At 42.1% G+C, this 27,871-nt stretch overlaps 1 protein-coding gene across 1 annotated transcript in view; it reads right to left on the bottom strand.

The window, feature by feature from the left end:
• LOC124066827 (titin-like) overlaps nucleotides 1-27,871 on the bottom strand; it is a 105,872-nt gene that overhangs the window by 68,368 nt on the left and 9,633 nt on the right. Inside the window, exons 14-66 of the mRNA XM_046403602.1 lie at nucleotides 27,248-27,387; nucleotides 26,667-26,793; nucleotides 25,918-26,060; nucleotides 24,332-24,455; nucleotides 23,945-24,211; nucleotides 23,318-23,415; nucleotides 23,050-23,218; nucleotides 22,529-22,798; nucleotides 21,456-21,722; nucleotides 21,099-21,377; nucleotides 20,403-20,811; nucleotides 19,840-19,964; nucleotides 19,480-19,746; nucleotides 19,105-19,374; nucleotides 18,727-19,026; nucleotides 18,340-18,642; nucleotides 18,054-18,241; nucleotides 17,823-17,937; nucleotides 17,267-17,554; nucleotides 16,965-17,116; nucleotides 16,383-16,530; nucleotides 16,064-16,241; nucleotides 15,803-15,924; nucleotides 15,219-15,506; nucleotides 14,758-15,054; nucleotides 14,468-14,654; nucleotides 14,236-14,351; nucleotides 13,748-14,047; nucleotides 12,990-13,289; nucleotides 12,582-12,687; nucleotides 12,245-12,441; nucleotides 11,779-12,087; nucleotides 11,375-11,653; nucleotides 9,881-10,180; nucleotides 9,184-9,486; nucleotides 8,874-9,070; nucleotides 8,381-8,564; nucleotides 7,654-7,956; nucleotides 7,135-7,434; nucleotides 6,278-6,396; nucleotides 5,941-6,118; nucleotides 5,367-5,651; nucleotides 4,385-4,678; nucleotides 3,938-4,237; nucleotides 3,655-3,836; nucleotides 3,367-3,496; nucleotides 3,010-3,200; nucleotides 2,116-2,545; nucleotides 1,655-1,960; nucleotides 1,234-1,415; nucleotides 868-997; nucleotides 536-687; nucleotides 281-428 (exon numbers count right to left, since the gene is read on the bottom strand). Of these exons, the coding sequence (XP_046259558.1) occupies nucleotides 281-428; nucleotides 536-687; nucleotides 868-997; nucleotides 1,234-1,415; nucleotides 1,655-1,960; nucleotides 2,116-2,545; nucleotides 3,010-3,200; nucleotides 3,367-3,496; nucleotides 3,655-3,836; nucleotides 3,938-4,237; nucleotides 4,385-4,678; nucleotides 5,367-5,651; nucleotides 5,941-6,118; nucleotides 6,278-6,396; nucleotides 7,135-7,434; nucleotides 7,654-7,956; nucleotides 8,381-8,564; nucleotides 8,874-9,070; nucleotides 9,184-9,486; nucleotides 9,881-10,180; nucleotides 11,375-11,653; nucleotides 11,779-12,087; nucleotides 12,245-12,441; nucleotides 12,582-12,687; nucleotides 12,990-13,289; nucleotides 13,748-14,047; nucleotides 14,236-14,351; nucleotides 14,468-14,654; nucleotides 14,758-15,054; nucleotides 15,219-15,506; nucleotides 15,803-15,924; nucleotides 16,064-16,241; nucleotides 16,383-16,530; nucleotides 16,965-17,116; nucleotides 17,267-17,554; nucleotides 17,823-17,937; nucleotides 18,054-18,241; nucleotides 18,340-18,642; nucleotides 18,727-19,026; nucleotides 19,105-19,374; nucleotides 19,480-19,746; nucleotides 19,840-19,964; nucleotides 20,403-20,811; nucleotides 21,099-21,377; nucleotides 21,456-21,722; nucleotides 22,529-22,798; nucleotides 23,050-23,218; nucleotides 23,318-23,415; nucleotides 23,945-24,211; nucleotides 24,332-24,455; nucleotides 25,918-26,060; nucleotides 26,667-26,793; nucleotides 27,248-27,387 (11,742 nt within the window). The remainder of the gene's footprint in view (nucleotides 1-280; nucleotides 429-535; nucleotides 688-867; nucleotides 998-1,233; nucleotides 1,416-1,654; nucleotides 1,961-2,115; nucleotides 2,546-3,009; nucleotides 3,201-3,366; nucleotides 3,497-3,654; nucleotides 3,837-3,937; nucleotides 4,238-4,384; nucleotides 4,679-5,366; nucleotides 5,652-5,940; nucleotides 6,119-6,277; nucleotides 6,397-7,134; nucleotides 7,435-7,653; nucleotides 7,957-8,380; nucleotides 8,565-8,873; nucleotides 9,071-9,183; nucleotides 9,487-9,880; nucleotides 10,181-11,374; nucleotides 11,654-11,778; nucleotides 12,088-12,244; nucleotides 12,442-12,581; nucleotides 12,688-12,989; nucleotides 13,290-13,747; nucleotides 14,048-14,235; nucleotides 14,352-14,467; nucleotides 14,655-14,757; nucleotides 15,055-15,218; nucleotides 15,507-15,802; nucleotides 15,925-16,063; nucleotides 16,242-16,382; nucleotides 16,531-16,964; nucleotides 17,117-17,266; nucleotides 17,555-17,822; nucleotides 17,938-18,053; nucleotides 18,242-18,339; nucleotides 18,643-18,726; nucleotides 19,027-19,104; nucleotides 19,375-19,479; nucleotides 19,747-19,839; nucleotides 19,965-20,402; nucleotides 20,812-21,098; nucleotides 21,378-21,455; nucleotides 21,723-22,528; nucleotides 22,799-23,049; nucleotides 23,219-23,317; nucleotides 23,416-23,944; nucleotides 24,212-24,331; nucleotides 24,456-25,917; nucleotides 26,061-26,666; nucleotides 26,794-27,247; nucleotides 27,388-27,871) is intronic.

The following is a 27,871-nucleotide window of genomic DNA, read 5'->3' as shown; positions in this document are numbered from 1 at the left end:
ACAATTCTTGCTGTGTTGACAAATATGGTTTACAGGCTTGTGCAGAAGTGGAAGTGCTGATCAGATCTTTTACATAAGTAAAAATGGCAAAAGCTAAAATACTATGAATTAAAAGGCTTGAAGCATAAATACAGAATTGTTCTCAGGAAAATGTACTTAGCACCAAAAATAAAAGTACTCATTATGCAGAAAAGCATCAGCATCAGCCTTTGTTGCATCTTAGCAGCTGCAGCAGAATCAGCAGAAAACAGCAAGACAGATAATAGAAGTGCAAACATACGGATTGGATCTCTGGCTTTGGTTCCTTCAGCAGTCTCTGTGAATGGGCCAAACCCAAAGCGGTTCTCAGCCCGGATGCGGAACAGGTACTCCTGACCATTTATCAGGTCTGGAACAACCAGAGACTGAGCAGCACAGGCCGGATTCACCTTGAAGAACGAGATCAGAGTCAGCCTTTATACACAAGCGGAAATAGTGTGAACCACACAGTCAGTGTGTTATCCTTCTGTGAAAGCTCTGTACGTTGCGGTTGTACCTTGGTCCAAGCTTTGCCATCCACTGTTTTCTTCTCGATGAAGTAGCTCTTCACTCTTTCTCCTCCATCACACTCTGGAGGTTTCCAGGTGAGTCGGCAGGTTCCCCTTGTCACATCACTGACCTTGAAGTCTCTCGGAGGTCCAGGTAGGTCTGCAGATACACAAACCAAGAAATTAAAGATTTTTATATTTAAATTTTTGTATTTAAAATTTTAAATATTTAAATTTTAAAATAAAAAATTATTTAACTCTTATTATTTGAATAAATGTTTCAGTTCCATTGTTATCTTAGTAAATGAACACGACAAATAAAGTCGTTGAATCCACATACCGAGCACGGTGACTCTGACTTTGACCACTTTGTGTCCGGCAGGACTCTCTGCGTTTATGATGTATCGGCCACTGTGGTTCAGTTTGCTCTCTGGGATCACAATCACTGAGGTTGTGTCGGTGGAATAGATCTGAATGGATACGGCAGCATGATCTCAGAGGTCACAATTCAAATTTCAGTTCTTTTTAGTTCTTGATGTTGTCATTCACACTGTCTCCACAGCTCCTAAATATTTCTCTCCAGTGATTTAATCTTACTGCTTTCTGGGACATAAAAATGCCCTATGTGAATAAGTTTGGACATGTTTAAAACTATAATTCAGACTTTGTACATATTAATGTCTCGTTAACTTCTGAGTGGTCTGACCTCTGAGTCGACAGGCAGTGTGTGAAGTTCGTTTTTCTTTTCAGTCTCTGCAGTTCCGTCAAAGGTCCAGGTGACTTTTGGAATGGGTCGTCCGGTGACGGTGGCAGGAATCCTGATGGTTGTTCCTGCTCTGCAGTTCAGCAGATCATGAGCACTCACATCCAGAGACACCACTGGTTCGACTGGAGAACAAACACACACAAATAGCTTTTTTTGAACCAGTGTACTCTGAAAAATGTATTCATTTTCAGGCAAACTATCTGTGTTACAAAGAGATTCAAGAACAAATAACACGTATATGCAACAAGTTCTACTCTGGTATAAGAATGCAATTCTAATTTTTAGTTTTTTAAAGATGATCAATGTGAACTTGCACGAAAATCTGCTAACAAACCAAAGACTAGATATGTGTTGCTCTTACTCAGGATGTCGTGAACCAGGATGTCAGCTGTCTTTGCAGGCTCTGACTTTCCGGCAGTGTTCACAGCGTAGATCCTGAACTTGCACTTCTTGCCTTCTTTAAGGTCAGGAGCGGTGATCTCAGTGGATGGGTGGAGCTTGTCAGCAGGGTTCACCCTTCTCCAATCAGGAGAGCCCTCCTCATGGACCTCAATGATGTAACCCTTGACAGGGCTGCCACCATCTTTGTCTGGTGGACTCCAGGTGAGTGTGATGCTGCTCTTGGTCTTGTCTTTAACTTCAGGGGCTCCGGGTGAGCTGGGAGGGTCTGAGAGAGCAGCAGAGAGTCTTTATAATGTAGCAAACTTTCACTCACTCTTCTTCTGTGTATCAGGTAATACAGTTTAAAACGTCAGTTTAAGTCATTTTAAAATTCGCTTGTTAGAAAGATTAAAAACTGTATGATGGAGATATAACACTTACTACATGGATCCTGTGCAAAGCGGCACTCAGAAGCCTCGCTGGGCGGTCCGACTCCTGCAGCATTGCAGGCTGCAATCCTGAACTGGTACTCAGTTCCTTCGATGAGTCTGAGCACAGTATACTGCAAACCTTTCACTGCGGGTTTGGTGACAGGAGCTCGATTGACACGACCCCAGTACACAGCACCACGCTCCCTTTTCTCGAGCCAGTATCCCTGGATGGTGGAGCCACCGTTGTCCAGAGGGGGATCCCAAGTCAGAGTCATGGTGGTCGCTGTAGCTGCAATTATTTTGGGGTTGCGTGGAGGTCCGGGGAGGCCAAACGGATCCCTGAGCTGGACTTTCTCTGAATCACAGCCATCACTGACACCATACTTGTTCTCAGCTTTGATCCTGAACTGGTAGCTACCATTTAAGTTCAGTTTGTAGACCTAAAACAGTGGAAGAGGACATTTCATTATGTGTGTGTGTGTATATGTCAATCATAATGTCAATCATAATGAACTGCATGGTGTCTCCATCTTACTCATATTTAGTGCCACATTACAGGAAAATTGCAAGAAAATTACTGGGAAATTGATTGAAATTTATAGAGGTGTTATTTAGAGCATTTTTCATTTACTCATTCGACTCAAAGAACAAACTGATCAAGGATCAGTTTTCATCCTTAAAACTTTAAACTCAGGATTCAATTTGGGTATGTGTAATGTTTTCCCACGATTTAACAGAAAATATTTTTTTAAATGAAGCAAGTTTAGAATGCAAATTAAACCTATGATGGACGTGTAGAGTGAGGATGAAAACCACTTCTCAAATGACTATTTGATAATTTTTGTTATCAACATCAAAGCAGCGCTTTCCAGTTTAGTCTTCAGGCTCTGCAACCATGACTCACTCCGTATCTCCTGTCGATGAGGTTGATAGTCAGAACCTCAAAGTCTGACTTCTTCTTGCTGGCGTCCCTACGCTCCACAATGTAGTTGGTGATCTCGCTGCCTCCGCTGTCCTCTGGGGCATCCCAGGTCAGGTAGCACGAATCTGCCTTGATGTCTGAGACCACAATGTTCCTCGGAGGAAGAGGACGGTCTAATAAAAGCAGACAGGTTAAAGTAATGCTCAGTATGTTGAGGTAAGACCTCTGGAATGTATCATAATTAATTTTAATCTCACAATATCCATCAGACACCAAAGAGTAAAGTGAAGGAAATTAAACCTGACATGGAAAATTACACATGTAAGATTTTATTCTCACCAAGGACCTCAACTCGGATGACATGCTGGGCTTTGCCATAGCAGTTTTCAGCCACCAGCTTGTAGCTGCCCTTGTCCTGCCTGATCGTTTCTGGGATGGCAACCTTAGTCGTCAGTGTCGTCCGGTTCACCTGAGGACAAAAAGCAAAAGGTAAGTTAATTTAGTTATCATGCACAATAATCAACTACAGACACTGAAACTTTAAAAGGAACTGGAAATAGAAAGATTGAACAACTTGTTGGACATACAGAGTGAGTGAAATCCAAGAACGCATCAATTAATTCTAACCTCCTCAGTCTCCATCGTCATCTTCTCTTCATCAGGCTTTTCGATCACCACGTCATCCTTCATCCATTGCACCATCGGCAGAGGAAGTCCCTTCACCTCTGCTGGGATATCGATGGCTGAGCCCTTCTTCACAATGATGGCATTGCTCTTGAAGAACTTCAGGATGGTAATAACTGGAGCAACTATGGACAAGCATTCATCAAATTTTTGCTCTTTGACTTATCTTATTTTTTAATATTGGAGAGTTGAGATCAGTTTCTTTAAAACTTTAAAAGCAACTTACTTTCATCATCCTGGATCTTGACCATGATGGGCTTGGAGGGATCTCCATCCCCAACCTCATTCACAGCTTTGACACGGAACTGGTACTCCTGGTTCTCTGACAGGTTCTCGATGGTCCCACAACACTCTGTGAAGATCTTGCGGTTTGCCACTTCAAACTCATTGCTATCAGACCTCATCTTCTCAACATAGTAGCCTCTGATGGGGCTGCCACCATCAGTGCGAGGTGGCTGCCAAGCCAGTGTGACGGTGGTCTTGCTTCTGTCAATGTAGTGCAACTTCTCTGGAGCAGATGGAGTACCTGGAAAATTGTGGAGGAGTTCAGTCAACACTTCAACAGGCCACAAGGAGTCACAAATCTTTGATAAGCTGTGCTATGTATTCCATGTATGTTGTCAGAAAAAATGCTATCTGATGTCCAAAGTCTGTAAAATTTTAGTAGATTTACCTTTGGGATCCTCAGCCAGGATGGGTCCCAGGTCAGCAGGAACTCCATCACCGTACTTGTTCCTGGCAATGACCCTGAAGTCGTATTCCTCACCAGCCAGCAGGCCCTGGATGTCGCACTTGCACGACGCTGTCTCAATGGGCTGGCGGAAGAGTTTCATCTTTGCATCTTTCCTCAGCACTTCATAGCCAATGATATCACTGCCACCGTTGTCTACGGGGTCAGACCAGGTGAGAGTAATGTTCTTCTTGGTCACGATCACTGTCTTCAGGTCAACTACCGGGCCAGGTACATCTATGGAAACACAGGCCAATAAAAATGTCACCCTAAGGTTGAAGCCATTTTGAAATTTAAAAAATATAGCTGAAAATGAAAAGCTAGTTTAAATTGTTTCAGAATTTGCATTCTGCCATGATATAATGCAAAAGTATAAATCATTGGGGGCAGCCGTAGCCTAGAGGTTGGGGAAGCGGCCTGTGATCGGAAGGTCGCTGGTTCAATTCCCTAACCGGACGGGCAGGGAAAATTTGAGTGTGGTGGAATGATAATGTCCCCACCCCCCATTAGCTGGTTGATGTGCCCTTGAGCAAGGCACTTAACCCCCAATATGCTCCCCGGGCGTTTGATGCTGCCCACTGCTCCTGTGTGTTTCACTGCATGTTGCGTGTGTGTGTATAAATCAGTGATGGGTTAAATGCAGAGAAGTAATTTCCCATCTTGGGATTAATAAAGTAACTTAAATTAAAAAAAAAAAAATTTAAGACCAAAAAGGTGAAAGAAAATTAAACAGATATTTAATTTTACACATCTTGCACATATTAAGTATCTTTAAGTTTCTGGTATAGTCAAAAGTGTGAGTGTGAGCAAGTTTACCTTCAGCTGGTTCTCAAGTTTTTAAAACAAACACCAGGAATGATATAGAAAAGCGAGGAGGTTTCTTTTACAGTGAAACTTTGATGCTGTTTATTCATTCAACACTGACCCATGACGTCCACTCTGGTCTCGGCAGTCTTCGTGCCAGAGCTGTTGGTGCCTGAGATCTGGTACTTTCCGTGATCAGCTCTCATGGCCTTCTTGATGAACAGAGTGCTGTTCTTGCCCTCCGTCTCCACGATCATTCGTTCCTTGTCAATTTCAGCTCCGTCTTTGGCCCATTTTACTTCGGGCTGGGGACGACCGGTTACCACAGCAGGAAGCTTCAGCGGCTCCCCGGCCTTGATGATGACACCATTCTTCACAGAGCCATCATATTCCACAGCAGGGGTTTCTGAAGTACATGGATGGCAAGACAAGACAACCATTAAGATCTGATAATCAGAACAACTATAACATGTTTCTTGTTGTCATAAAATTTCCTGTTTTACAGTAAAAGCAATACATGATCTACAAGTGCTGCAAGCAAATGCTGCATTTGAATTTCAACTCATTTTTGAGGCACTTCTATAAGTGCCTGGACACTGATCTTTCCTTAATGACAAAAAAATAAAATAAGTTGGTAAGTCTGAGGTAAATTAGTGTGTTGTTTTTCCTTGTCCAATAAACAAAATTGTGTGCACCTTCAGGCTCTTTGACGGTGACAGGCTCAGTGACACCGGGAGCTCCAGGACCAGCGTCATTGACAGCAATGACACGAATGTAATAATCTGCCCCCTCGGTAAGACCAGTCACAGTGTACGTCAGCTCTTTACACCTGAACTCTGTGCTGCGAGTCCACTCCTTCTCACCAGCCAACACCTGTGATCATAAAACAGTTTCAGAGTTTCAGGGCCAGGTTAAACACTTGTACAATGTATATTCTGCTTATTTTAAAATGGCAAAGAAAACACTTGCCCCTGCACAGCCATCAACATACATCCAATAGTCCAGGAAGGCTACTGTGTTAATTGTCTGTACCTTCTCAACATGGTATCCCAGGATGTCTCCCCCACCATTGTAGAGAGGGGGCTTCCAGGCCACAATGACTGAGTCCTTTCCTGTGTCAACGATCCATGGAGTGGGGGGTCCAGGAGGCACTGTGCGGAAGGTTGACAGAGACTAATTAATTTCCATGAGGAAATCATCAGATTTAACTGAACAGGACAAGGTTTCCAGTCATTTCAGGTCAACATAAAACTAATTCAGTTCAACTCAATTCAATTAAGTTTATTTATACAGCGCCAAATCACAACAAAAGTTATCTCATGACATTTTCCAATTAAATCATGTCTGAACTAAAAATAAATTAAACGGCTGTCTGGAACTATGAGAATTTTAAGTTATTGATTGTTAATAAATATTTATTAATTATCAAATATTTAAGACAGTTTCAATAAAATCTGGGAAATAATTTGGTGTCTGGATGCTAAAATAATGATGATAAAACCAATGAAATCAAAAGCAATGGGTCTCAAAAAGAGGGGAATCAAACTAAAAACTCATCAAATGTTACCAGGAAAAGCAGGGCCTGTTTGTTGTAACTGGTTTAATATGTGCTAAAACACTAGTATGATCTTTTAAGTTGACATTGTGACAGTTCCATTATTCCATCCATGTGCCATAAGAATTTTTCACCTGTTACTGATATGAATTTCAATATTCCAGGGTAAATGACTTTTAGTTTATCACATAGAGAGGCACTAAATTATAGGCCAAAGATTGAGCATCCATGAAAAAGTCTGATTGATTTTGGCTGTTAGATGCTAGCATAATCTTTTCTCAACAGCTCTGCTGCTGCTTCATGCTGACCTCTGATTGACCTAAAAAACACTTACAGATGGCATCCATAGCAACAATGCGGTCACTGGGTTCGCTAAAGGGTCCAGGCCCAGCCAGGTTCTCAGCACACACTCTGAAGACGTAGGTGAGTCCCTCCATCAGGCCGGTGACCTTCACCTCCAGAGAGTTGAGGAGGACACGGTTCACTCGGGTCCAGTGTTTGCTGTTCACCTCCTTTCTCTCGATCCAGTAGCCCAGGATTGGGCTACCGTTATCCTTCGGCTCGTGCCAGGAAATGTGGGCGCTGCTCGCTGTCACCTCATGGACTCTAGGAGTGTTGGGAGCATCGGGAGGATCTGAGGGGTGAGGGGGAAAGGTGAGTAACTTGTAAGCTATAAAAATTTAGAAATTAAGTTATATGACTTCTGGTTCCATTATCAAAATGCACAAATTGTATTGTGTACACAATATTTTGGCTAAAAGCATGATGCAATAACATTGACATACTGTATTTATTGATTTATGATCACAGTATTTAATATATACATTTGATTTTTTTTCTGTTCTTCACTTACCGAACTGGTTCTTGGCGACCAGTGGCTCAGAGATACATGATGGCCCACAGCCAAATTTGTTCTCAGCGGTAACTCTGAAGATGTACTCCTTCCCTTCAATAAGTTTGGTGACAGGGAAGCTGGTACCCTTCAGTGTTGAAGTGATGGTGATCCAGCCAATCTCATCATTCTTGTTGTCTTTCTTCTCCAGGATGTAGTTCAGGATCTCACTGCCGCCATCATCCTCGGGAGGCTCCCAGTTACAGATGGCCGAAGTGTTCCTGATCTCATCGAAGGTGAAGTTGATTGGAATGCCAGGTTTGTCTTAGGCAGAACAAAGTTAGATCATTGTTGAATATCAGGAGGGATAAAGTCCAGATAAAGTTTATAATTGGTATGCATTTATTTAAAGGTCTATTAAATAATATTTTTTAATGTTATTTTGTGGATAAACAAACAAAACACATTCAACGTATTAAGTACTTCAAATCACAGTAATTTTTTCCTTTTTTTAAATTTCAGTTTGGTTAAATTTTAAAATCCTAATTTAGGGCATATGATACAAAACTGTAAATCCATTAGATAAAATTGCAATAAGGTAATGACTGACTGATTTGCATTTTGTGAAAATATCTATGTTTAACTGTGGACTAATTTCAACCCTAATTCAGAATATTAAAACTTACTGAATAGAGGCCATGTTCAGCTATCAGGACAGAAACTGAGAAAAAATAAATTTCATTCTTACCAAGGACGTTGACAATACACGAGGCAGTGGCAATACCATGGGCATTTTCCACCTGGATGGTAAAATTGCCGTGGTCAGCCCTGACACCATCACGGATCATCAAAGCTGACTGACCCTTCTTGGTCTGGTCCAGACCAAGACGCTCACGCAGTGGAGTCACAAACTCTTCCTCTGGTTCAGGAATCTGAAGGTAGTGAAGTAATAAAAAGTAATTAAACCCTGAAAAATTGGAACTGAACGTAGAAATACAATTAAAATGGAAATGGTTCAGGATTTCTGTGAAGACTTTACCTTAATTGTTGATTTATGATTCCAATACTTAATATAAAATATATTTTTGTTCATTCCATGAACACATTTTAATCTCTTACAATTTTTACAAAAATGTAACAACACATACAATAACAAATATAAATATAAACTGTTTTAAGGAACTGAATGTAGAAATACAATTAAAATGGAAATGGTTCAGGATTTTTCTGAGGACACAAACCTTGGCCTTAGTCTTCTTTTTCTTGATCAGAGGGACAACCTTTTTGGCTGGCTCTTTGGTGACGTCCTCATTGTTTCTCAGCCAAGTGACCTTGGGATACGGAGAGCCGGAGATGTAGGCATCAATTCGGATCTCGTCGCCCTTCTTAATGCACAGACCAGACTGCACACGGGCGTGAAGGGTGACCTTTGGTTTTTCTGGAAATGAAACAATACTTAAGAAATCTCAGCAGTACTTAATTAAGGTTTAAAGTTAAAGATATGTTCCTCTGGTAAATGCATTATTTGAAATTGTTTGTAGATTTTCATACCAATGGGGTCTGCAGCCTTGATGAGCTGTGTGCTGCGGGATGGCTCACTGACTCCAGCAGCATTCTCGGCTCGGACCCTGAACTGGTATTCCATGTCCTCCTTTAGGCCCGTTACCATGTAGGAGAAACCAGGGACCAGGTTTGGGGTGATTCTCTCATAACGGTCGCCATCTTTCTCGATCTTCTCCACGATGTAGCCCTGGATTGGACAGCCACCATCGTTGTCTGGAGCCTTCCAGGTTACCGTGATGGATTTGGATGTTGGATCGTGAGCCTCCACCTGGATGGGTGGGTCTGGTTTCTCTGTGAAGTTGATTTTCACAACAGACAGTATTTGCCTGAGCTTTCTTCATAACCGAAACCACCGTGTTTAACATAATTGTTGAGTAAATGTACAAAGTTTCATCTCTCCTATTGGTTGATTTGAAAATGCTCTAGCAGGTTCACTTGCCAGTCTCCCAACTGAAAAATGCTGAATGATTTGTGCTGATTGGAAGATAAAACTAGACTAAAGATACAGATAAGTTTTTGCTATATCATCATAATTTTAAAGTTTATTAAATTACATTTACTCAGTGTTAAAGAACAGAGTCTACAGAGGCTTTACTGCTGCTGTTTGCTAAGGTCAGTATGCGAACATGCTCATAAGGACTAAAAAGATAAATCCTCCCTGTAATGAGCTGAAGACAGGACTTACGTTTGACTTCCTCTGTGATGACTGGGTTGCGTAGCTCCAGATATTCTCCAGCTCCAACATTGTTGACAGCCTTCACTCTGAAGTAGTACTCGCAGTTGACATAAAGATCTTTGACGGTGCACGTCAGGATGTTCTCTCCCGACATGACAGGCATGTAGGTCTTCTTGGAGGCCTCTCGGCGTTCCAGGGTGTAGCTGACAATCGGTGTGCCACCGTCATCCTCTGGTGCTTCCCAGCTGATCTTGCAGGAGTTCTTGGTGGCATCGCTGGAGGTGATAACTTTACACTGACCAGGGAGTCCTACAGTGTTCAGATGGGAATCAAAAATTTGCCAAATGCTGACTGATATTTTCTGAAGAAATACACACTGCTGGTAGGTTTAAGTATGGAGGTCATGAAGTCTCACTGGTGCATTTATCACAAATGCCTCAATTTTTCATGGAAATTTGTTGATGGGCAGAGAACAGAGACAGAGAAATTTCTAGTGTGATTAGACCGAAGAATGCTGGATGAATCCTAGTATATTAGCCTGTATGATGATAGAGTACATTTTATCTTCTTGTCTTCTGGTACCTTTCATATAATTCTCTTATTTAATCTTCTTATTTTTCTCATATAATCCTCTTATGTGTTTTAACTGAAGTGTTTAGAAATCTTTAATGTATCTGTTCATCTTGTTGCAGCCCAAGGCCCATACAAGGCCTGTACATCTTGGTATGTTTATATAATGTGGCTTCAAGGTCTGTGCAAGGCTTGTATGCTTCTGATATATAATGTATCAATGCAACAGGTTTGAGGTTCATGAAGTTCATCACATTCATAGCATGTTGGCTTGCATTATGACTTTTACTATTAAGGTAACATGTATCCTGTTGAAGGTTTTACCATATGTCCAATGTAATAGTAATATATGTAATAGTCAATGCTCGACTTTCTGTATTTGCACCCAACACTATGTAACACTAGGTACCATCTCTATACTATGCATGTTCACACAAATATACAGTAGTTCACTCATAGCTGTTTTTTAAAAATGTTAGATCACAACTTGGAAAACAATAGTGTTTAATTAGAGTTTAGTCTGATGGCAAAAATAAAGTTTGAACTTCATGTGTAAATATGACACCAGTTATTTCAGGGGTCTTACATATGAATACCTAGACACCAACAGAATTAACTGTGTTACCATTAAAATCTGATAACCTGAGAAGACAGCCCTCATTTGTTGTGTTTCACTTGCTGTGATCACTATAAATTCTTTGCACTAGATCTGCTGGCTCAGCTCATCAATTCAAATCCACAGAAACCTATACTGGAAGACTTCGGCTATAGTTCTAGAAACTTTGTACCAAGCTCAAGATAGTGCTCCAACTGTTGGGCACCACAGAAACCCTGGATGGAACCAATGTTTGGATTGGTTGAAAGACAGACTTCAATGACATATGAAGCAAGCACAGTGCTGCATATTATACATTTATGTGAAGGAAAACCTACCAATGACTTTGACATTGATGGTGCCGGTCGCAGTTCCCAGACTGTTCTCCAGGATGATGGTATAAGTACCGGCATCAGCACGTGTGCACTTGAGCATCTCCAGGTGGGCGTTATTCATCTCAACTGTCATGGAGAGTCGGTCATCTGCCTTGCACTCCACTTTGTCCTTTTGCCAAACCATCTTGGGGGTTGGGATCGCCCTGTAGGGGATATTCAGGTGCAACTTCTCGCCCTCAATCACGACCAAATCCTGTGTCTCCAAATCCATGGTTGGAGCACCTTGGGACCAGAGAAGAAGATTATTATTTAGGGCAAATTATCATAATTATCATAAATTATCACAAATTATCCTAATTTTGAATTTAGTTTTGATTGCACTACTTTTGCATTGTGTCAGTGCTTACAGTCAGGATCCTTGGTGAAGACCTTGTCAGAGATCTCAGAGGGATCACTAATGCCAACAGAGTTGATGGCACGGACCCTGATGACATATTTCTTTTCTGGTTTAATTCCATCATCAATCCTGAACTTCAACTCCTTGATTGGTCTGTTGTTGACCCTAAGCCACTTCAGCTCAGGACGGGCTTCGGCCAACTCCACATGGTAGCCAGTGATAGGGCAGCCGCCATCTTTGACTGGAAGCTTCCAGGTGACATTGATGTGCTCCCTGCTGGCATCGGGGATGGTCACTTCTAGAGGAGGAGATGGAGCACCTGGAGAAAGAGAAGGATTTAAGGAGTTAACATCTGGAATGCTCTCTTCCTGATGGTATTTTACAGATTTTTGAAAATTATAAATATTTGTCAGCAGAGTGCCACAAGAACAAATTCATATATTTGTGCTTTCTGTAGCTATTTGATTGGCTCTTACTGGTTGGATCCTCAATGGTGAGGATCTCAGTGGGTTCACTTGGATCTCCAACCCCGGCCTCATTCTCTGCTCTGACCTGGAACTGCACCTCAGATCCTTCATCCACGTCTGTCACCTTGAATTGAGTCTGTCTGTCTGGAGTCTTGCAGCACTTCAGCCAGCGAGTTCCCAGCTTTTCTTTCTTCTCTATTACATACCTGGGAAGGAAAAGGTGATTTACCTGTTGGATAGTTTTTCAGTTGTTTTTCACAAACAATATAAAAGCAAACCAGAACAGGATTTTTAGAGTTGGTTGTTCTAGCAATCTACAGAAATTTTACAGTAGATGTCATCTTACTTGGTTATGGGTCTTCCACCGTTGCTCTTGGGAGCTTCCCATTTCAGCTCCACATGTCTTTTAGTGACCTCAACCACTGTCAGGGCATAGGGAGGTCCAGGAGTTGCTGCAGAGAATATGACATTATTATAAACATTAATGTCCACACCAGACAGTTTTTTCTATAGCTTCTTTTCTTTAAAACCCTACTCGGGATCTTAAAATAAGATTAAATAACAGTGGAAGCCTAAAGTTATTCTAGCATCTATTAAGGCCTGACAAAAGTGATCATTACCTGGAAAAGCTTGGTGACCACTGCCTCAAAGACTGCAGCGTTCATTCAAGTAACAATATGAACAAACACAAATTTATCTTTTTTGTTTTCTTTCCAGATTGAACCCATAATGCTGGTAACTGTTGGGAACTTACTGAAAGTGTCTTTGGCAAGTACAGCATCTTCCAGCTCGCAGAATTCACCCATTCCTATGGCATTCTCTGCAGCAACACGGAACACATACAACGATCCTTCGTTAAGAGGAGAAACTGTGTACTTTAATTCCTTGACGGTGGTGTCCACAGTCTGCCAAGCCTTCCGCCTCACATCCCTCTTCTCCACCACATAGTTGGTGATGGGTGAACCCCCGTCGCTGTTGGGAGCCTGCCACTTCAGGTCAGCATTGATCTTGGTGATGTTGGACACCTCCAACCACTGAGGAGCAGAAGGAGGGTCTGTTGAAAGGCAAACAGGAAAAAGGTAAATGGCAGGCAGTGTTTGGCAAACAAATTTCAGCCTAGGAATGATTGCTTAAAACCCAAAAGGTATAACAAGTCATTAACAAATGGTCATACACACATATCTTGTGCTGAGGAATTATTTTGTATCCCTGATAGTAGAAATGTAATGATCAGGAAATAATTAGGAAAAAAAAGATAGAGGGTTAGAGGATAGAGGTTTCTATAGTAGAAATAAAAGAAAAGTAAATAAGAAAATGGTATCTGAACATAGAAGAAGTGCTGTATGTCATAGACTTCTGTGATCACTTCAACTCCAAACCATTTCAAAGGCCCACTGGACAAACTCAAGGACACATTAACATCTGAATGCTGACATTCTGGAGTTTTCAAAGACTGCAATCCTCTCATATGCAACCCATTGTGCTGCCCACCCTCGTAGTCCCCACACTTACAGAGTCTTTCCTTGCAGACCACAGGGTCACTGGGCTCGCTGGGTTCACTCTCGCCAGCTTTGTTGATGGCCTTTACTCGGAATGAGTACTCCTGCTTCTCCATCAGGCCCTGCAGCTGGTGCTCAGTTTGAGGAATATCCTCTGCAATGCGGATCCACTCCTCGCCTCCAGTCTTTTGGAACTCAATGATATAACTTTCAATCTTGGCCCCACCATCATGCTCTGGCCTGGTCCATGCCAGCAGGGCTGAGGTCTTGGCAATGTCCCTGATGACAGGCTTACCAGGTGCCCATGGAGGATCTGAAGAAATGTGTGGTGTTATGATAATCATCCAATATCTCTCCAGATCCATTCATCTTATTCCGGATTTCAATTACTCTTGTGATGTAAGAATAATAATACTGGAACACTGATAGAATAAGCTTTAAAAATATAAAACATGTTATATCAGTTTGTCGACTGAACCTACGTAGATTAAAGTGACATACCAATGGGATCTTTGATGAGGATGGGATCAGTCTCTACACTTGGTTTTCCAGGCCCAGCCAGATTCTCTGCTAGAACACGGAAGCGATACTTCTTCTTGGTGGGGAGTCCCTTTACCCTGCAACCAAATAAAAGCAGAATATTCTCTATCTGGTCTTTACATATAAATAGTTTTTTACCTCTTATCATCATTCCTGTAATTTGACAGGAATTTTGACAGCTATAATTAATTACCTGAAGGTTGTGTCCTTAATGGGCAGTTTGTTACATCTGATCCACTTGTCGCTCTCTGGATCAAACTTCTCAACCCAGTATCCAGTGATGGGACTGCCACCATCCTCATCTGGCTCGAACCAGGTCAGAGTCACAGCATCCTTGGCGATGTCAGAGGGAGTGACTCTGGTTGGACAACCAGGGGAATCTGAAGTAGAAGCAAAATTAAGTGATTTATCAGGGGATGCTTATATTTTACCACTGTATATGAAGTTTTCAAAAGGAGTAATTTCTGACAGCCATAACCATACCAAAGGAATATTTTGCAATGACTGGCACATGCTCTGCAGGCTCGCCAATCCCATACTGGTTCTCAGCGCTGACTCTGAAGATATACTCTTTCATAGCTGTGAGCTTGCAGGCCTTGAAAGTGCAGTGTTTCACTGTGGCTGACAGCTTCACCCATTCCTCTTTGTCTGTCTGCCGACTCTCCACAATGTAGTTGGTGATGGGTGAGCCACCATCATCCCTAGGAGGATTCCATGCCAGGCAGCATGACTCATTAGTTATTTCAGAGATGTCGAAGGCTGCTGGAGGGCCGGGTTTATCTGAAGAGGAGGAGACACAATGTAAAATAGCAATGCGTTTCAGGAGCATTTCAACAGTAACACAATGACTAAAGTCTCTAAAACTGTTTGTCAAGACTTTATGGTTTGTTTTATTTTATATCAAACAAAATGTCTCTTTGTTCATTACATTACAGCATCTGTACCAAGAATGTTGACATCAGTGGTGGCAGTGGCACGTCCACAGGCATTCACCGCCTCAATAATGTAGGTGGCGGTATCGCCTCTAGTGGTATTTGCAATGGACAGCTTGGAATGGCCTGGCTGGGAATCAATGGTAATGCGATCATCAGCCCGAAGCACAAGGTCTGCCTTTGTCCACTTCACCCGGGGATCGGGCTTTCCTTTGACATCGGCAGGAAGCTCAATCTTGGTACCAGCTCTGGCTGTCAGACCAGCCAGCAGCTTCACATCCAGCTGGATCTCTGGAGGCTCTGTTTGAATATTTAAAATAAAAAATGTGAGAAGAAAAACACACAAGGAAAGTATTAGCTCAAAATGCACCCACAATTTCCATCACCCCCATTTTATTCCTCTGTATGACAGAGGGATAAAATCTGTATGACAGAGGGATAAAAGAGGGAGAGATAGGCTGTTCATTTCTGCACAGCTGAGATATTCTTCAGTATGATGTTCTTGTCCATCCTATCCTGGTCCCACTGAAGAGTTTGTCATGACCTAAAACCAGGGCCTAGTCCAGAGAGATTAAAAGGAGCGCTAAGTTGCTCACCTCTGGCATCAACAGCCTGGATCTCATCAGTGGCACGGCATGGTCGACTGGCTCCCAATTTGTTGAAAGCTCTGACTCTGTAGGCATACCACTGGCCTTCGATCAGGCCAGTCACCTGAAACCTGTGAGCACAGGTCATATTAAACACAACTGTCCCATAAAATATCAGGACACAAATCACAAATGACTGTTAAACAAGAACACACACTGCTTTTGAAGTAACTACACATCTGTTCATAAACACCCAATGTTAACTCTTACTTCAGTTCAGGGATAGGGTCACCACAGGGGTCCCACTTATCAGTACCACGCTGACACTTGTCAACTACGTAGCCTTTGATTGGGGCACCGCCGTCGTACTTTGGAGGCTCCCAGGACAGGAAGATGCTCTTGGCACTCTTATCACGCCACCTCAAGTTCTCAGGAGGATCAGGTACAGCTGGACAAAGAAACATCAAAACAGATCCTGAATATTTGAAAAAATATTTGTGTATGGTGAAAGGTTTTTTGCCTGTTTTCATCTCTGACCTGATGAAACTGGCTTCTGAACAAATGTTAGACTGACAGGATAAATACTCACTGGCAGGAGAAGAGACGTTGATGGGCTCGTCAATGTATGCTGGCTCTCCGGGTCCACACTTGTTGCAGGCAGTGACACTGAACAGATAATCCTTTCCTTCAACCACATCTGTTACTGTGTGTTCCAGGTCCAGGATTCCGGTAGCCACCTGGAAAAAACATCAGTGCCACACTGACAAATTTACACAAATACTCATTCATCTTCCTCTTATTTTCAGCAGGGTTGCCTTAACTATTACAGTTATTTATACTTCAAATGAGAAACTGAATTTTTACTTAGATTTTGATTGCAGCTTGACCTTGTCAATAGAAATTTCGGATTAAAAATCTTTAAACTATAATCATTGTTAATTTATACCTGTGTTTACAGTCCAGTCGCAGCTGGTCAGATATTAACCGTGACTGTAAGTAACTGATTTTTAAGATGTTGTTTAGACCTTAATAGGATCTCCTTTTAATATTTTCAAGGAAACCCTGAAACACTAATTTGCTTTTATGACACAGCATCATCAAAATTTTTGCAGTTTAAGCCTGCGAAGGCCCTGCTGTTCATGAAGACAGATCATCCAAAACTCAGGTGTACCTTGGCCCAGGTCTTGCGAGACACTTCTCTCTTCTCAATCTGGTAGTGGCTGACAGGACTTCCGCCATCATGTTCTGGAGCCTCCCACATCAGGTGGACATGGTGTCGGGTTACCTCAGCTACTTTGAAGTCTTTTGGAGCACTGGGGCATGCTGTGAACATAAAGGTAACAAAAAATGCATTCGAGAACTTTCACTGTGTGAGGGTAAGAAGTTTCCAGATTTGTCCAAAGGTCTGCTTTTTGCTTACTCTTTATATTATTATGAAGAGTATATTTTGAATTGAGAAAAAAATGTTGTTACCGATGACATTAACTTCAATCTCTCCAGAGACGGACGAAACATCATTCTCCAGCTGCAGGGTGTAGGTGCCTTTGTCTGGACGGACACTTGGCATGACCGTCAACTCTGTGTAGGTGGGCTTTGTCACCATAGAGACGCGCTCGTCTGCTGTGGTCAGCTCCTTCTCTCCGAAGGTCCACTTGGTGACAGGGGTCGGGTATCCCGTGATGGGGACTCTGATAGTGAGAGGCTGAGGAACAATCACCTCCAGGCCGTTCCTGAAAGCACTCAGGTCAAAGGTTGGACCGACTGCCAGGACAGGAAAATGTCTTAGCATTACTTTGAGAGAAGTTTGCATACAAAGTGAAGCAGATGTCATATGGTTTGGTAACATCTTTACACCACATGTAAATATTGTAGATTTCTTGCATCAGTTTCTAATTTTATCTTGAGTATTTTTAGGATTATTGATATAATTTAAAATAAAGTTCTACATTTCAAACAACAACAGTAAAATTTGAGTTTGTTTTTATCTGTTCTACTTTATCTTGTGCTTTCAATTCTGTTTATCTTGTACCATGTGGGTCGTCGGCAAGCAGTGGTCCGACTTGCTCGGCTGGATCAGAGACACCAGCAGCATTCTCAGCACAAACTCTGTAGAGGTACCTTTGACCGGGCTTCAGTCCAGACACCTGAAGAGAACCAATAAAAACGGCTCTGATGAACATGTGAATATTCACAGCTGAAAGATAAAAATATATAAAATGTGAAACAGATGTTCATAACCCAGACAATCCAAGCATCGTACCCGGTAGGAGAGATCAGGACACAGCCTGGCATTACAGCGGAGCCACTTGTCAGTGCCATCGTCACATTTCTCAATGATGTATCCAGTGATCATGCTGCCACCATTGCTGATGGGCATCTCCCAGGTCAGTGTGACTGCTGTCCTGATTTGGTCACTGAAGTTCAGGTTCAGAGGTGGGCTCGGCCTCTCTGCAACCACAACACAAAGACCAATGAACTCAGACAGACTGATATTTTTTTTACAGGCATGAGAACAAACAAACACTCAAACAACTGTGTTCACACACCGATGGGATCCATTATTTTGACAGGGTGGGTAGCGGCGCTAGGCCTGCCGATGCCAGCTTTGTTTTCAGCTCGGACTCTGAAGATATACTCCTTGTTCTCTACCACATCATTCAGCACAGCTGAACGGTCATTGGCATCACAGACCATGGCTGCCTCCCACTTCACAGAGGTCCTGTCACGGAGCTCGATCACATAAGCGGTAATCTCAGAGCCACCATCAAACTTGGGAGGCTCCCAGGTGATGGTGGCACCAAACTTGTTGACCTTGCTGACAGCAACGTTCTCTGGAGCATCAGGGATGTCTGATGAAAAGAAATAAACTCATGTAAAATTTGACTGAATTAAACTGTAATGGCAGTATGTGAATATAGGTTAGCATTTCTTACCAAACTTGTTCTTGGCCTGGACGGCGTCATCCATAGTGACAGTGGGTCCACTGCCAACCCGGTTTCGGGCAGAGACTCTGAAGAGGTACATGGAGTCCTTCTGAAGGCTGCTGACACAGTACTCAGGACTATCAGCACGGTCTGTAGCCAGCGTCCAGGTCTTACGTTTCACATCACGTCTTTCTACCACATAGGCAAGAATCTTACTTCCGCCATCGCTCTCAGGTTCCTCCCAGGCCAAACTGACCTCACCATCAGCGGTATCTACAACTCTCAGATTCTTGACAGGACCAGGGACATCTGGAACAACCAACATGACACTTAAAAACTGTTCTCTGTTATTCAATCACCCATGACTGATTTAATACCCAGACTCACCAATCACATCCAGGTTGATGAACGCCTCTCCTTCACCATGCTTGTTTTTGATTACCACCTTGTATCGGCCCTTGTCTCCTTTGCTGGGGCTCTTTAGGCGGTACTCAGTCTTCTCGACAGAGGTGTCAATGTTTTGGACAGGCAGGCTGGTGCCCTCAAAAAACCACTCTGCATCTGCGCGAGGGTAGGCATCGTAGGGCACGCTCATGACAAAGGGCTTCCCGGCGTCCGTCACTAGATTCTGGTCAGTAGTTTTGATTTTCGGAACAGCTGCAGATAAGATAAAAGAATTTATTATAAAAGACGGTCATTTATGAGCATCAGCTTCATGCATGAGTTAATCACAGGCAAATTTGTATCCCAGCATCGACTCACCTGCCAGCTCCAGCTTGGCTCTGGCATCCTTGTCTTTGGCCATGATCCTGTACTCTCCCTGATCTCGAGGTCTGATCTCACAAACCTGGAGTCTGTGGATTTTACCCTCGCTGATCATCTGGTATTTGTCTCCCTGGACAATGATCATGTTGTTCCTCATCCACTTCACCTCCACTCTGTCCTTGTTGAGCTCCACCTCAAATACGATGTCTGAGCCTGGAGGTTCAAACATGTCCTGAGGAGGTCTGATGATTTCCACTGGGGTCTCTGGAGGACACAAAAAACACTTCATATGTGAGGATTCAAGAGAAATTTTTCAGTGCTTTGTGACAAAAGCAGGAGAGATTTTGGAGAGCCTACCTTCAACAAAGAGTCTGGCTCTGGTCCTCCTCTCATCCACACCACAGGCGTATTCACATTCATCATCAGGTCTGCACACCTTGATGATCAGTCTGCACATCTTGCCTTCTTTTTCCATGTGATATCTATAAGACACACGTATGATGAAAACCTTAAAGTAAACAGGAGATGTGCATTTCTTCTAGATCCGATATGCTACTCTTACATTTTTCTTCTGGTATGCCTCACCTGAGATGAACTTGAATGAGACTTGTAGTAGGGCATTTAGGTGTATTCATGTGAATATACATAAGTTTTGGCTTGGCTCACACTGTCTTTGTGGTTTTAAGGTTATTTGGTTTAATTTTATGCTACGTGTATTTTGTCTTGGGACCACATTGGAGATATGTGTTCTCAACTTGTGTTCCTTTGGCATGTTTCATGGATTTATTAATAAATTAAAACTGTAAGAGACCCCAAACTCCCACAAAGAAGATGGTGGATATGAAGATTTGTGATTTGATATTCTGATTTTTGATGTGATATTCCATTCTAAAACTTGTTCTGGAGTCGATCTATGATACCTGGGTCCTTCTCTGATCTCTCGCCCATTCCTGTACCACTTCACCACAGCCTTCTCCTTGCTCAGCTTGCAGGTGAAGTCGGCGTCCTCAAACTCAGTGATGGTCTGGTCTTTGAGCTGTGCCATGAAGTCCGTCGGCGCCTCGCTGATGATCAATTCCGCTGCACACTTGTCATCCCCGACCACAGCAGTGTACTCACCCTCATCTTCCATCACACAGTCCTTGATGGTCAGAGTGTGTTTAAGACCATCGGCTCTGTAGACGACGCGTTTGCTCAGCGTCACCTCTTGGCCGGCTTTCATCCACCTCACTGTCACCTCTGGCCGATTCACTTTACAAGCAAAGCTGATGGTCCTCTTCTCCTGAGTCTCAATGTCCTCAATGGGATCCAGGAATTTAAGCTTCTCCTCTATGGAGACACAGAGTGACAGTACAGCGAATAACTCTGATTTCAGTTCCTTTTCCATTTTTTAGCAGTTTTATGAGCAAGTATACCCTTCATGAAACAAAGGGGCCTTGAGCACAGAAAGGAAAGACCCCCTTCTACTTAGGAGTGACTCAGAATTCATGCCACAAACACAGCGCAGGCAAAGTTTAGCTCTAAAATGACTAAGTGCTTTAACATTAAGTCTGTCTGCATTTATGTTGCTGAATGAACTGAAGAGCATAAAAAAAACAGATAATCCCGTTATTCACCTTTGACTTTAGCGCTGGCGGTGCACTTGGCCTGCTCTGCTCTCTGATTGGTCAGGGTGATGGTGTAGCTGGCCTCATCGGCCTTCTGGGCATCTCTGATCCTCAGAGAGAAGACGTTGTCCCTCTGAGCCATCATGTACTTGCTGCTTTCAAATATGGTCTCCTCATTTTTCAGCCACTTGGCCTTTGCTCCCTCTGCGTTTGCCTCACAGTTGAACACAATCTCACTTCCCTCCTTCACCTCTGTGTCTTTGATCGGCGTGATGATCCTCAGTTTTTCTGAAGTAAAGACAAACTTGTTAAAACCAATCCTTTGCTTTCAAGTAGCAGAAACAAGATGTGGAAAAAAAGTCTTACCAATCACATACAGATCAGCTGAGGCTTTAACGCTGCCAATGTGGGCAACGTAGCCTCCCTCATCTTTCAGTTCACAGTTTTTCACAACAAGGGCTCTTCTCTTTCCTTCACTGATGATGGTATATTTGTCTCCTGCTTCGACCTCCTTGTCACCTCTGAACCATTTAACCTCGTAGGTTTCTTTAGAGACGGAGCAAGTGAACTCTGCCTTCTCGCCCTCCACCACCTCCTGGTTCTGAGGACGGGCGATAAACTCGGCTGCAAGCTCTGGAAAGAAGAATAAGAGGATGAGGATGAGAATGAGCGAGGAAAAGTGTCACAGTGGTTGGTTTGCTTTCTTCAGACACTTGAGGTGCTTTGTCTCCTCTTCAGAGACATGAAATTCATGGCAACTGTGGTGACTTCCTAGCTTCCTACCTTATTCAATTTCCCTGAGGAAGTCTTCCCAAAGGGATCAATAAAGTGAGGTCTAAGTGAAGTCTAAGTCTAAGTCTAACCTCTCAGCTCTGCCCTAAAGAGCAAAAAGCAGTAGACAGGTTTGATCAAAACTTATACTTAAAACTCCTGAGTATCTAACTTTCTGTTGATACAATGATGTACATATGAAGCTATAGCCAGCAGCTGGTTAGCGTAGCTTAGCATAAAGACTGGAAACAGGAGGAAATAGCTGGTTCTATCCAATGGAAACAAAATCACCTACCAGGTCCTCTAAATCTCATTGAGTATCATGGTATATATGTAAGACAGGTTAAAATGTCAAGTTTAACCTCAGGTTATGTACAGAGCCAGGCCAGCTGTTTCCTCCTTTTTCCAGGCTTTGCAGCACTAGCCGGCTGTCATATTTATTATTATCTTTCTATTTACGATTTTAACCTGTTTCCTTGAAATATAGGTCAAGCATCAGAAACAGCCAAAAAATCTCACTGTATCTGTACTTGCTGCTGTCTATGATTCTTCAGTTATATTTTGTTGCTCTTTCAACAGGAAACACATCACCTTACTGAATGAAGTAAAGATGTCACTTTCTGGTTCTTTAATTGGGATCAGAATATGATGACTGAATATTTTCTCACCGTTGAGTTTGAGTATAGCAGATGTTTTGACGGTGGGGCTTAGTCTGCAGTGGTACTCGCCGGCATCCTCCATCCTCAGGTCCTGGATGATCAGGATCCTCTTGCGTCCATCCATGACCTGGTCGTAGCGGCCGCCCTCTGGCAGCTCCTCCTCTCCTCGGTACCATGTGACATCAGCACTGGCCTTTGACACCTCGCAGATCATCTTCACACTGTCTGTCTCTGTTCCCTCCACATTGGACAGGTTCTTGGTGAACCTGGCTGCCTCCTCTGCAACCAAACACATGAAACAGGAAGACAACTTGGTGTGGAGTGTCGGCCCTGATTTTTTTCTGTCAGGCAGTATGTTTCTAAAAGTCAAAATTTCAGCTGATTCTTTTAAAAACTTATTAGGAAAGAGCTGCCAATTTGTCTCCTTTTCATATATACAGTTCTGACGTTGTTTTCTTCACAAATTATTCTGAAATTCTGGAGCTGCTACATTTAACAGAATGCAAAAAATAATGAATATCATTTCTCACCAATGACAGTGAGCATGCCGGAGGTCTTCGAGGTCCTGGCGTCACATTCGTACTCAGCCTCATCGTCAAACACAGACTTGTGGATTATGAGGACCCTCTGAACCCCCTTGGCGACGATCTCGTACTTCTTTCCTTTCCTGATCTCACTGCCATCCTTGAACCAGCGAACCTGCACAGTAACATCAGAGTCACAACGTAAGATGAAAGATATTCTACCATCGACTGATTTCCAGGCTGATCGTTTCATATCCTCCTGCCAAGTCCTCACCTTGGCTGACTCGCGGGACACTTCACATTCAAACTTGGCAGATTCTTTCTCTCTGACTTCCACATCCTGCAGAGGCTTTGTGAACTCCACATGAGGAGCTGTGGACGCACAGACAATGCTGTTACGAGACGTTGTTAAATGTTCAGCTCCACAAAATGTAATTTCATTGTTAAATGTTCAGTTCTGGCCTCAAATATTTCAGTTACATGAGTCAGGGAACAAGAAATTATTTACAAAGAAATTTATAAATATTTGTGTGAATTTATTATAATAATATATTTATTAACTAGACATTGATACACAGAAATACGTGTATAGTATCAGTATATCTTGTAGTAGTAGTATCTTGATATTAAATCGATCACAGCTTTTCAGATCTCTGCAAATCAAAGCACTGTGATACTTAATATTAATAATTATGAGTTCACAAGTGCAAATTTTGATTATAATTAAGTCTCCATTGTGCAATAGTGATAATCCTTGTTTCACATTTAAGAAATCTGTATGTGATGTTAATCATTTTCAGCTGATCAAATTAAAGAATATTGATTCCTATATTGAACATGAATACTGAATATTGAAAACCTGTAAGATAAAAGAAGGGTTTGGTTAAAGTTTTGATCTTACGTGTAACCTCCACGAAACAGGAAGTCTTGAACTCTTTGGCGTCACACGTGTATATCTTTGCGTCGTCTGGAGTGCAGTCATGGATGACCAGTGCTCTTTTGCGCCCATCGACAATCATGTCGTACTTCTTAGTCTTTCTGATCTCCTGTCCTTCCCTGAACCAGCGTACCTCTGCGTTTTCTCTTGAAACTTCACACTCCAGCGTGGTGGTGGCTTCCTCCTCCACCGTCTGGTCCTCCAGAGGCTTTGTGAACTCCACTGGTGGCTCTGAACACAAAAACACAGAAATTGTCAGGAAATCACAACAAATACACCAGCATCTACCGTCCAAAGTGTCTGTTCCTGGTGTGATGCATTCACTGTCTGTGGTGTGCTCAAGTGCCTGACCTCTGACAATGAGTTGAGCCTGTGTCTGGAAGTCTTTGGCAGTCAGTTTGACCTCACCGGCCTCTGACAGCTTCACATCTCTGATGGTCAGAGCATGAGCCTGACCCGCCACCCGAGTTTTCACCTGCAGGGACAGAAGAAAAAAACCCAAACATGATCAGTGTAAGATATTAATCTAAAGATAATCTATTATTTTATCAGCTCGTGCTTGATTGGAATTGAATCTTTGTCTTTTGGGCTGCAACTAAGGATTATCCTGATTACTGAGTGTGTCAATTCTTTGACATTTTTAAATTGAGGATTTGCTTTGTTTACAAAACATCAGAAAGAGAAAAGCTTGTCCCAGGTGAGTCTTAAAATGTCCTGCAGTCAAAACACAAAGACAAGAACATTTTCACGTAAATGTCTGCAATTATTCATGAATCAACAAAATTGTGACGGGCTCATTTTCTGTCATCAGCTCACAATAACTGATGAATGGTTTCAAATAAAACAACGATTTCACCCCATTTCAAATGCAGATCTTCTTCGACGAAGGTTTCTGACTAATTTTTTGAAAACATTTCTCTAACACACTTTCAGTTTATTTCTTCTGTTCTTCTTTGTTATTTCTTTTGTTCTGAGTTCTCACTGAGTTTCACTGAATAATCAGTCAGCTGATGGGCAGAAAACTTATCAGCAGCAGTTTTTGTCATCAGTTACAACATTTTCTGGTTTTAAGGAGCATTGAATTGATATGATGTAGTGAGGACTTCAACATCATCTCTTTAATCTGATGTTTAGTTTATTGCTCAAACTTTAGAAATGATAACAAAAAAAACAGGATCATCAGTAATCAAAGTTAAAGTCTGAAAAAAGAAAAACAGGCTAATGCTGACATGGTAAAGCTGACTGTGTACATATAAGGTGGTGGTGATGGTGAGTGCTGCTCCACTATCTCCAATTATTTTTAACTGCAGCCAAGAGCCTACAGCTCCAGCACTGTAAAAAAACATGTTAGCACATAATATCAAGTAATATGAAATATAAAGTGTATAGTAAAAAGTAATATCAATAAAGTATATGTAAAAAATAAAATAAAATAAAAATTCGAGAGTCAGTCAGAGACAAGATAAATGAAGTTTTTTTTACAGTGTGTAAACTGTAAAAGGAAGAATTTCTCACAGTTTTTGTAAATAAAACAAACCGCTCGAAGAAACGGACAACCTTATATACAGGATATCCACATGAACTCACTGATTCTGTGAGGAAAACATTGAATAGGTTGAATATTATTCACTTAGTTTTACAGTCTGACAAACTCCACACCAATACCTGCCGCAGTCATACACCCGGAGTAAAGAACATATTCTAAGACATTAAGGGTTCCTAAAGAATTTTAGTTCAAAAAGTTGATTTTAACAGTGAAATACTTCAATGTTGACTCCGAATGAGTTCTTTCTTTTCCTCCTGATCACTCATAAATAATTAAGAATGGAAACAGAGTCAGATTTAACTGAAGACAACAAATCTAAACGTAAAATTATTCCACCAAATGAATTCTCTAAAACAAACAGACTGAAATGAGATTTTGTACTCTGACTCACTCGCTCACTGGCTTCCATCTTCTGTCCTCCCAGGAACCATTGCACCACGATGCCCTCGTACGACAGCTCGCACTCGAAGGTCGCCGTCTCTCCTGCTGTCACCGTCACGTCCTTCAGAGGATGCAGCAGCCCAATGGACCGAGCTGAGGAAGAAGAAAAAGACATGATCAAATGGAGCAGCAGGTATCTGTCTGGCTGTCCTGATCTGATCTTTGGTTCCTGTCAGAAAATTTGTGAGGCAGCAGAGAGTTGCTGTTCCTCCAATCAGAGAGCAGCCTCTCACTTAAGATAAAGTATCTAAAATAAACTCAGGAGCTTATTGACTGAAGACAGACACTCCACATTGTGTGTGGGTGGAAACAGAGATATATGTCTTTAAATGTTCCAGAGGAGACATGAGTGATGTGTTTAACCAACCAAACTATTTCACACAGTTTCAAGTTGAACTAACTTAGAACTAAACTGACATGATGAGGAGTTTAATGTTGAGCCGCAAGAAAAAAAATATTTTTTATCTTTAGTTTAGCACGTCATTCAACCACATCAACAAATGAAACCAGTTTGTCTTCAGATTTACACAATTTTGTTTAGTTACATCTTTGTCCTGAGCACAGAAGATGTAACTGAACTCAAGACAACAAACAAAATAAAAATTGTATCACAAATGTTTTTGTTTTTTGTTCTGAACAAGGACCCGTTGAGTGGGTAGAGAACAATTTGTATAAAGAAAAATGAAATGGTATTATCACCTTTCACTCGGAGCTGAGCGTTGGACTTGGCGTTGGCCGCTGAGAAGTCGACGCCTCCTGCCATGTCCATACGGACGTTATAAAGGATCAGCATGTGTCTGGTTCCTTCTTCCTTGATCTCAACATCCTGAGAGAAAACAAGGATGATTTACTGAAGTCAAAAAACAAGATTTCACCATGGAAATACTCTAGTAAGGGGGCCTCTGTTCAGAGTCCTTGTTAAGTTATAGTACATAACTGTGGTACCCTGGTGATCCTGAGGTAAACCCTGAACTGCAAAAAAAGAATTTTACAGTCAGGCATAAAAGAATTAAAAATAAGCATAAAAAGTAAAAGTACTCACTTATCAGCACATTAAGTGCCTTAATGTGAAAGCACCATACTACTTTTCACATATTACATATACTTCACAGTTTGATCTGTCAAATACATGTAGAATAAAAATGTAATGCAGCAGAAGAATAAAGCAGAATGAAATATTCACGCAAAGTTGAAGCTCTTAAAAACTGTATTTGCATTCAGTTCTCAGTTCTCAGGCTCCATGTCAGAAACATATTTGACGTGTATGAAAGCAGACTCACAGCTGACTGATGCAGAGCTTCGCCCTTCAGCTTCCAGTTTCCATGGACGTCCCCCTCTGAAATCTCCGTCTCAAACTTGGCTGTTTCTGTCTCTGTGACCTCCACGCTGTACAGCGGACGAACAACCTTGATGTCCCGCTCTGGAGGGCAGGAAGAAATAATCACTGCATCGAACTGCTGACCCCTACAGGCTGAAATCTTTGTCACAGCAACTGAGAGAACAAGGTAAGCGTGTTACCATCTGGAAGAACGTTTCTGGCTTGGTTGCAGTTTTACTAAAACAACACAGTGTGTTTTCTCTGACATACAACATTCACATTTTGCTGTAAAGTGTTGTGTACCTCAAGGCTCTGTTCTTGGTCCTCTGCTTTTCCTATTCACATTCTGTGTGTGCTTTTACATTTGACACAACCCCAAACAACTAAAAGTTAATTCCACCTCAGTACAATTTCAACTTTTGACCAAGTGATGTTCACTGATGCTCTGCATTGTAAGGCAGACGATCACATCAGTGCTTGTAATTTAATGTCATGTATCCTCCTGTTTCAAAAGAAACTACTACACAGTAATGTTTGTTGTGTGTGTTCTTGTCAAGTGTTATTTCTAATCACCATGAAAACTCAA

Source organism: Scatophagus argus, chromosome 11 (genome assembly GCF_020382885.2).
Source record: "Scatophagus argus isolate fScaArg1 chromosome 11, fScaArg1.pri, whole genome shotgun sequence".
NCBI classification, from domain to species: Eukaryota; Metazoa; Chordata; class Actinopteri; family Scatophagidae; genus Scatophagus; species Scatophagus argus.
The sequence above is the reverse complement of the archived record's forward strand: the minus strand, read 5'-3'. Positions and strand labels throughout refer to the sequence as shown.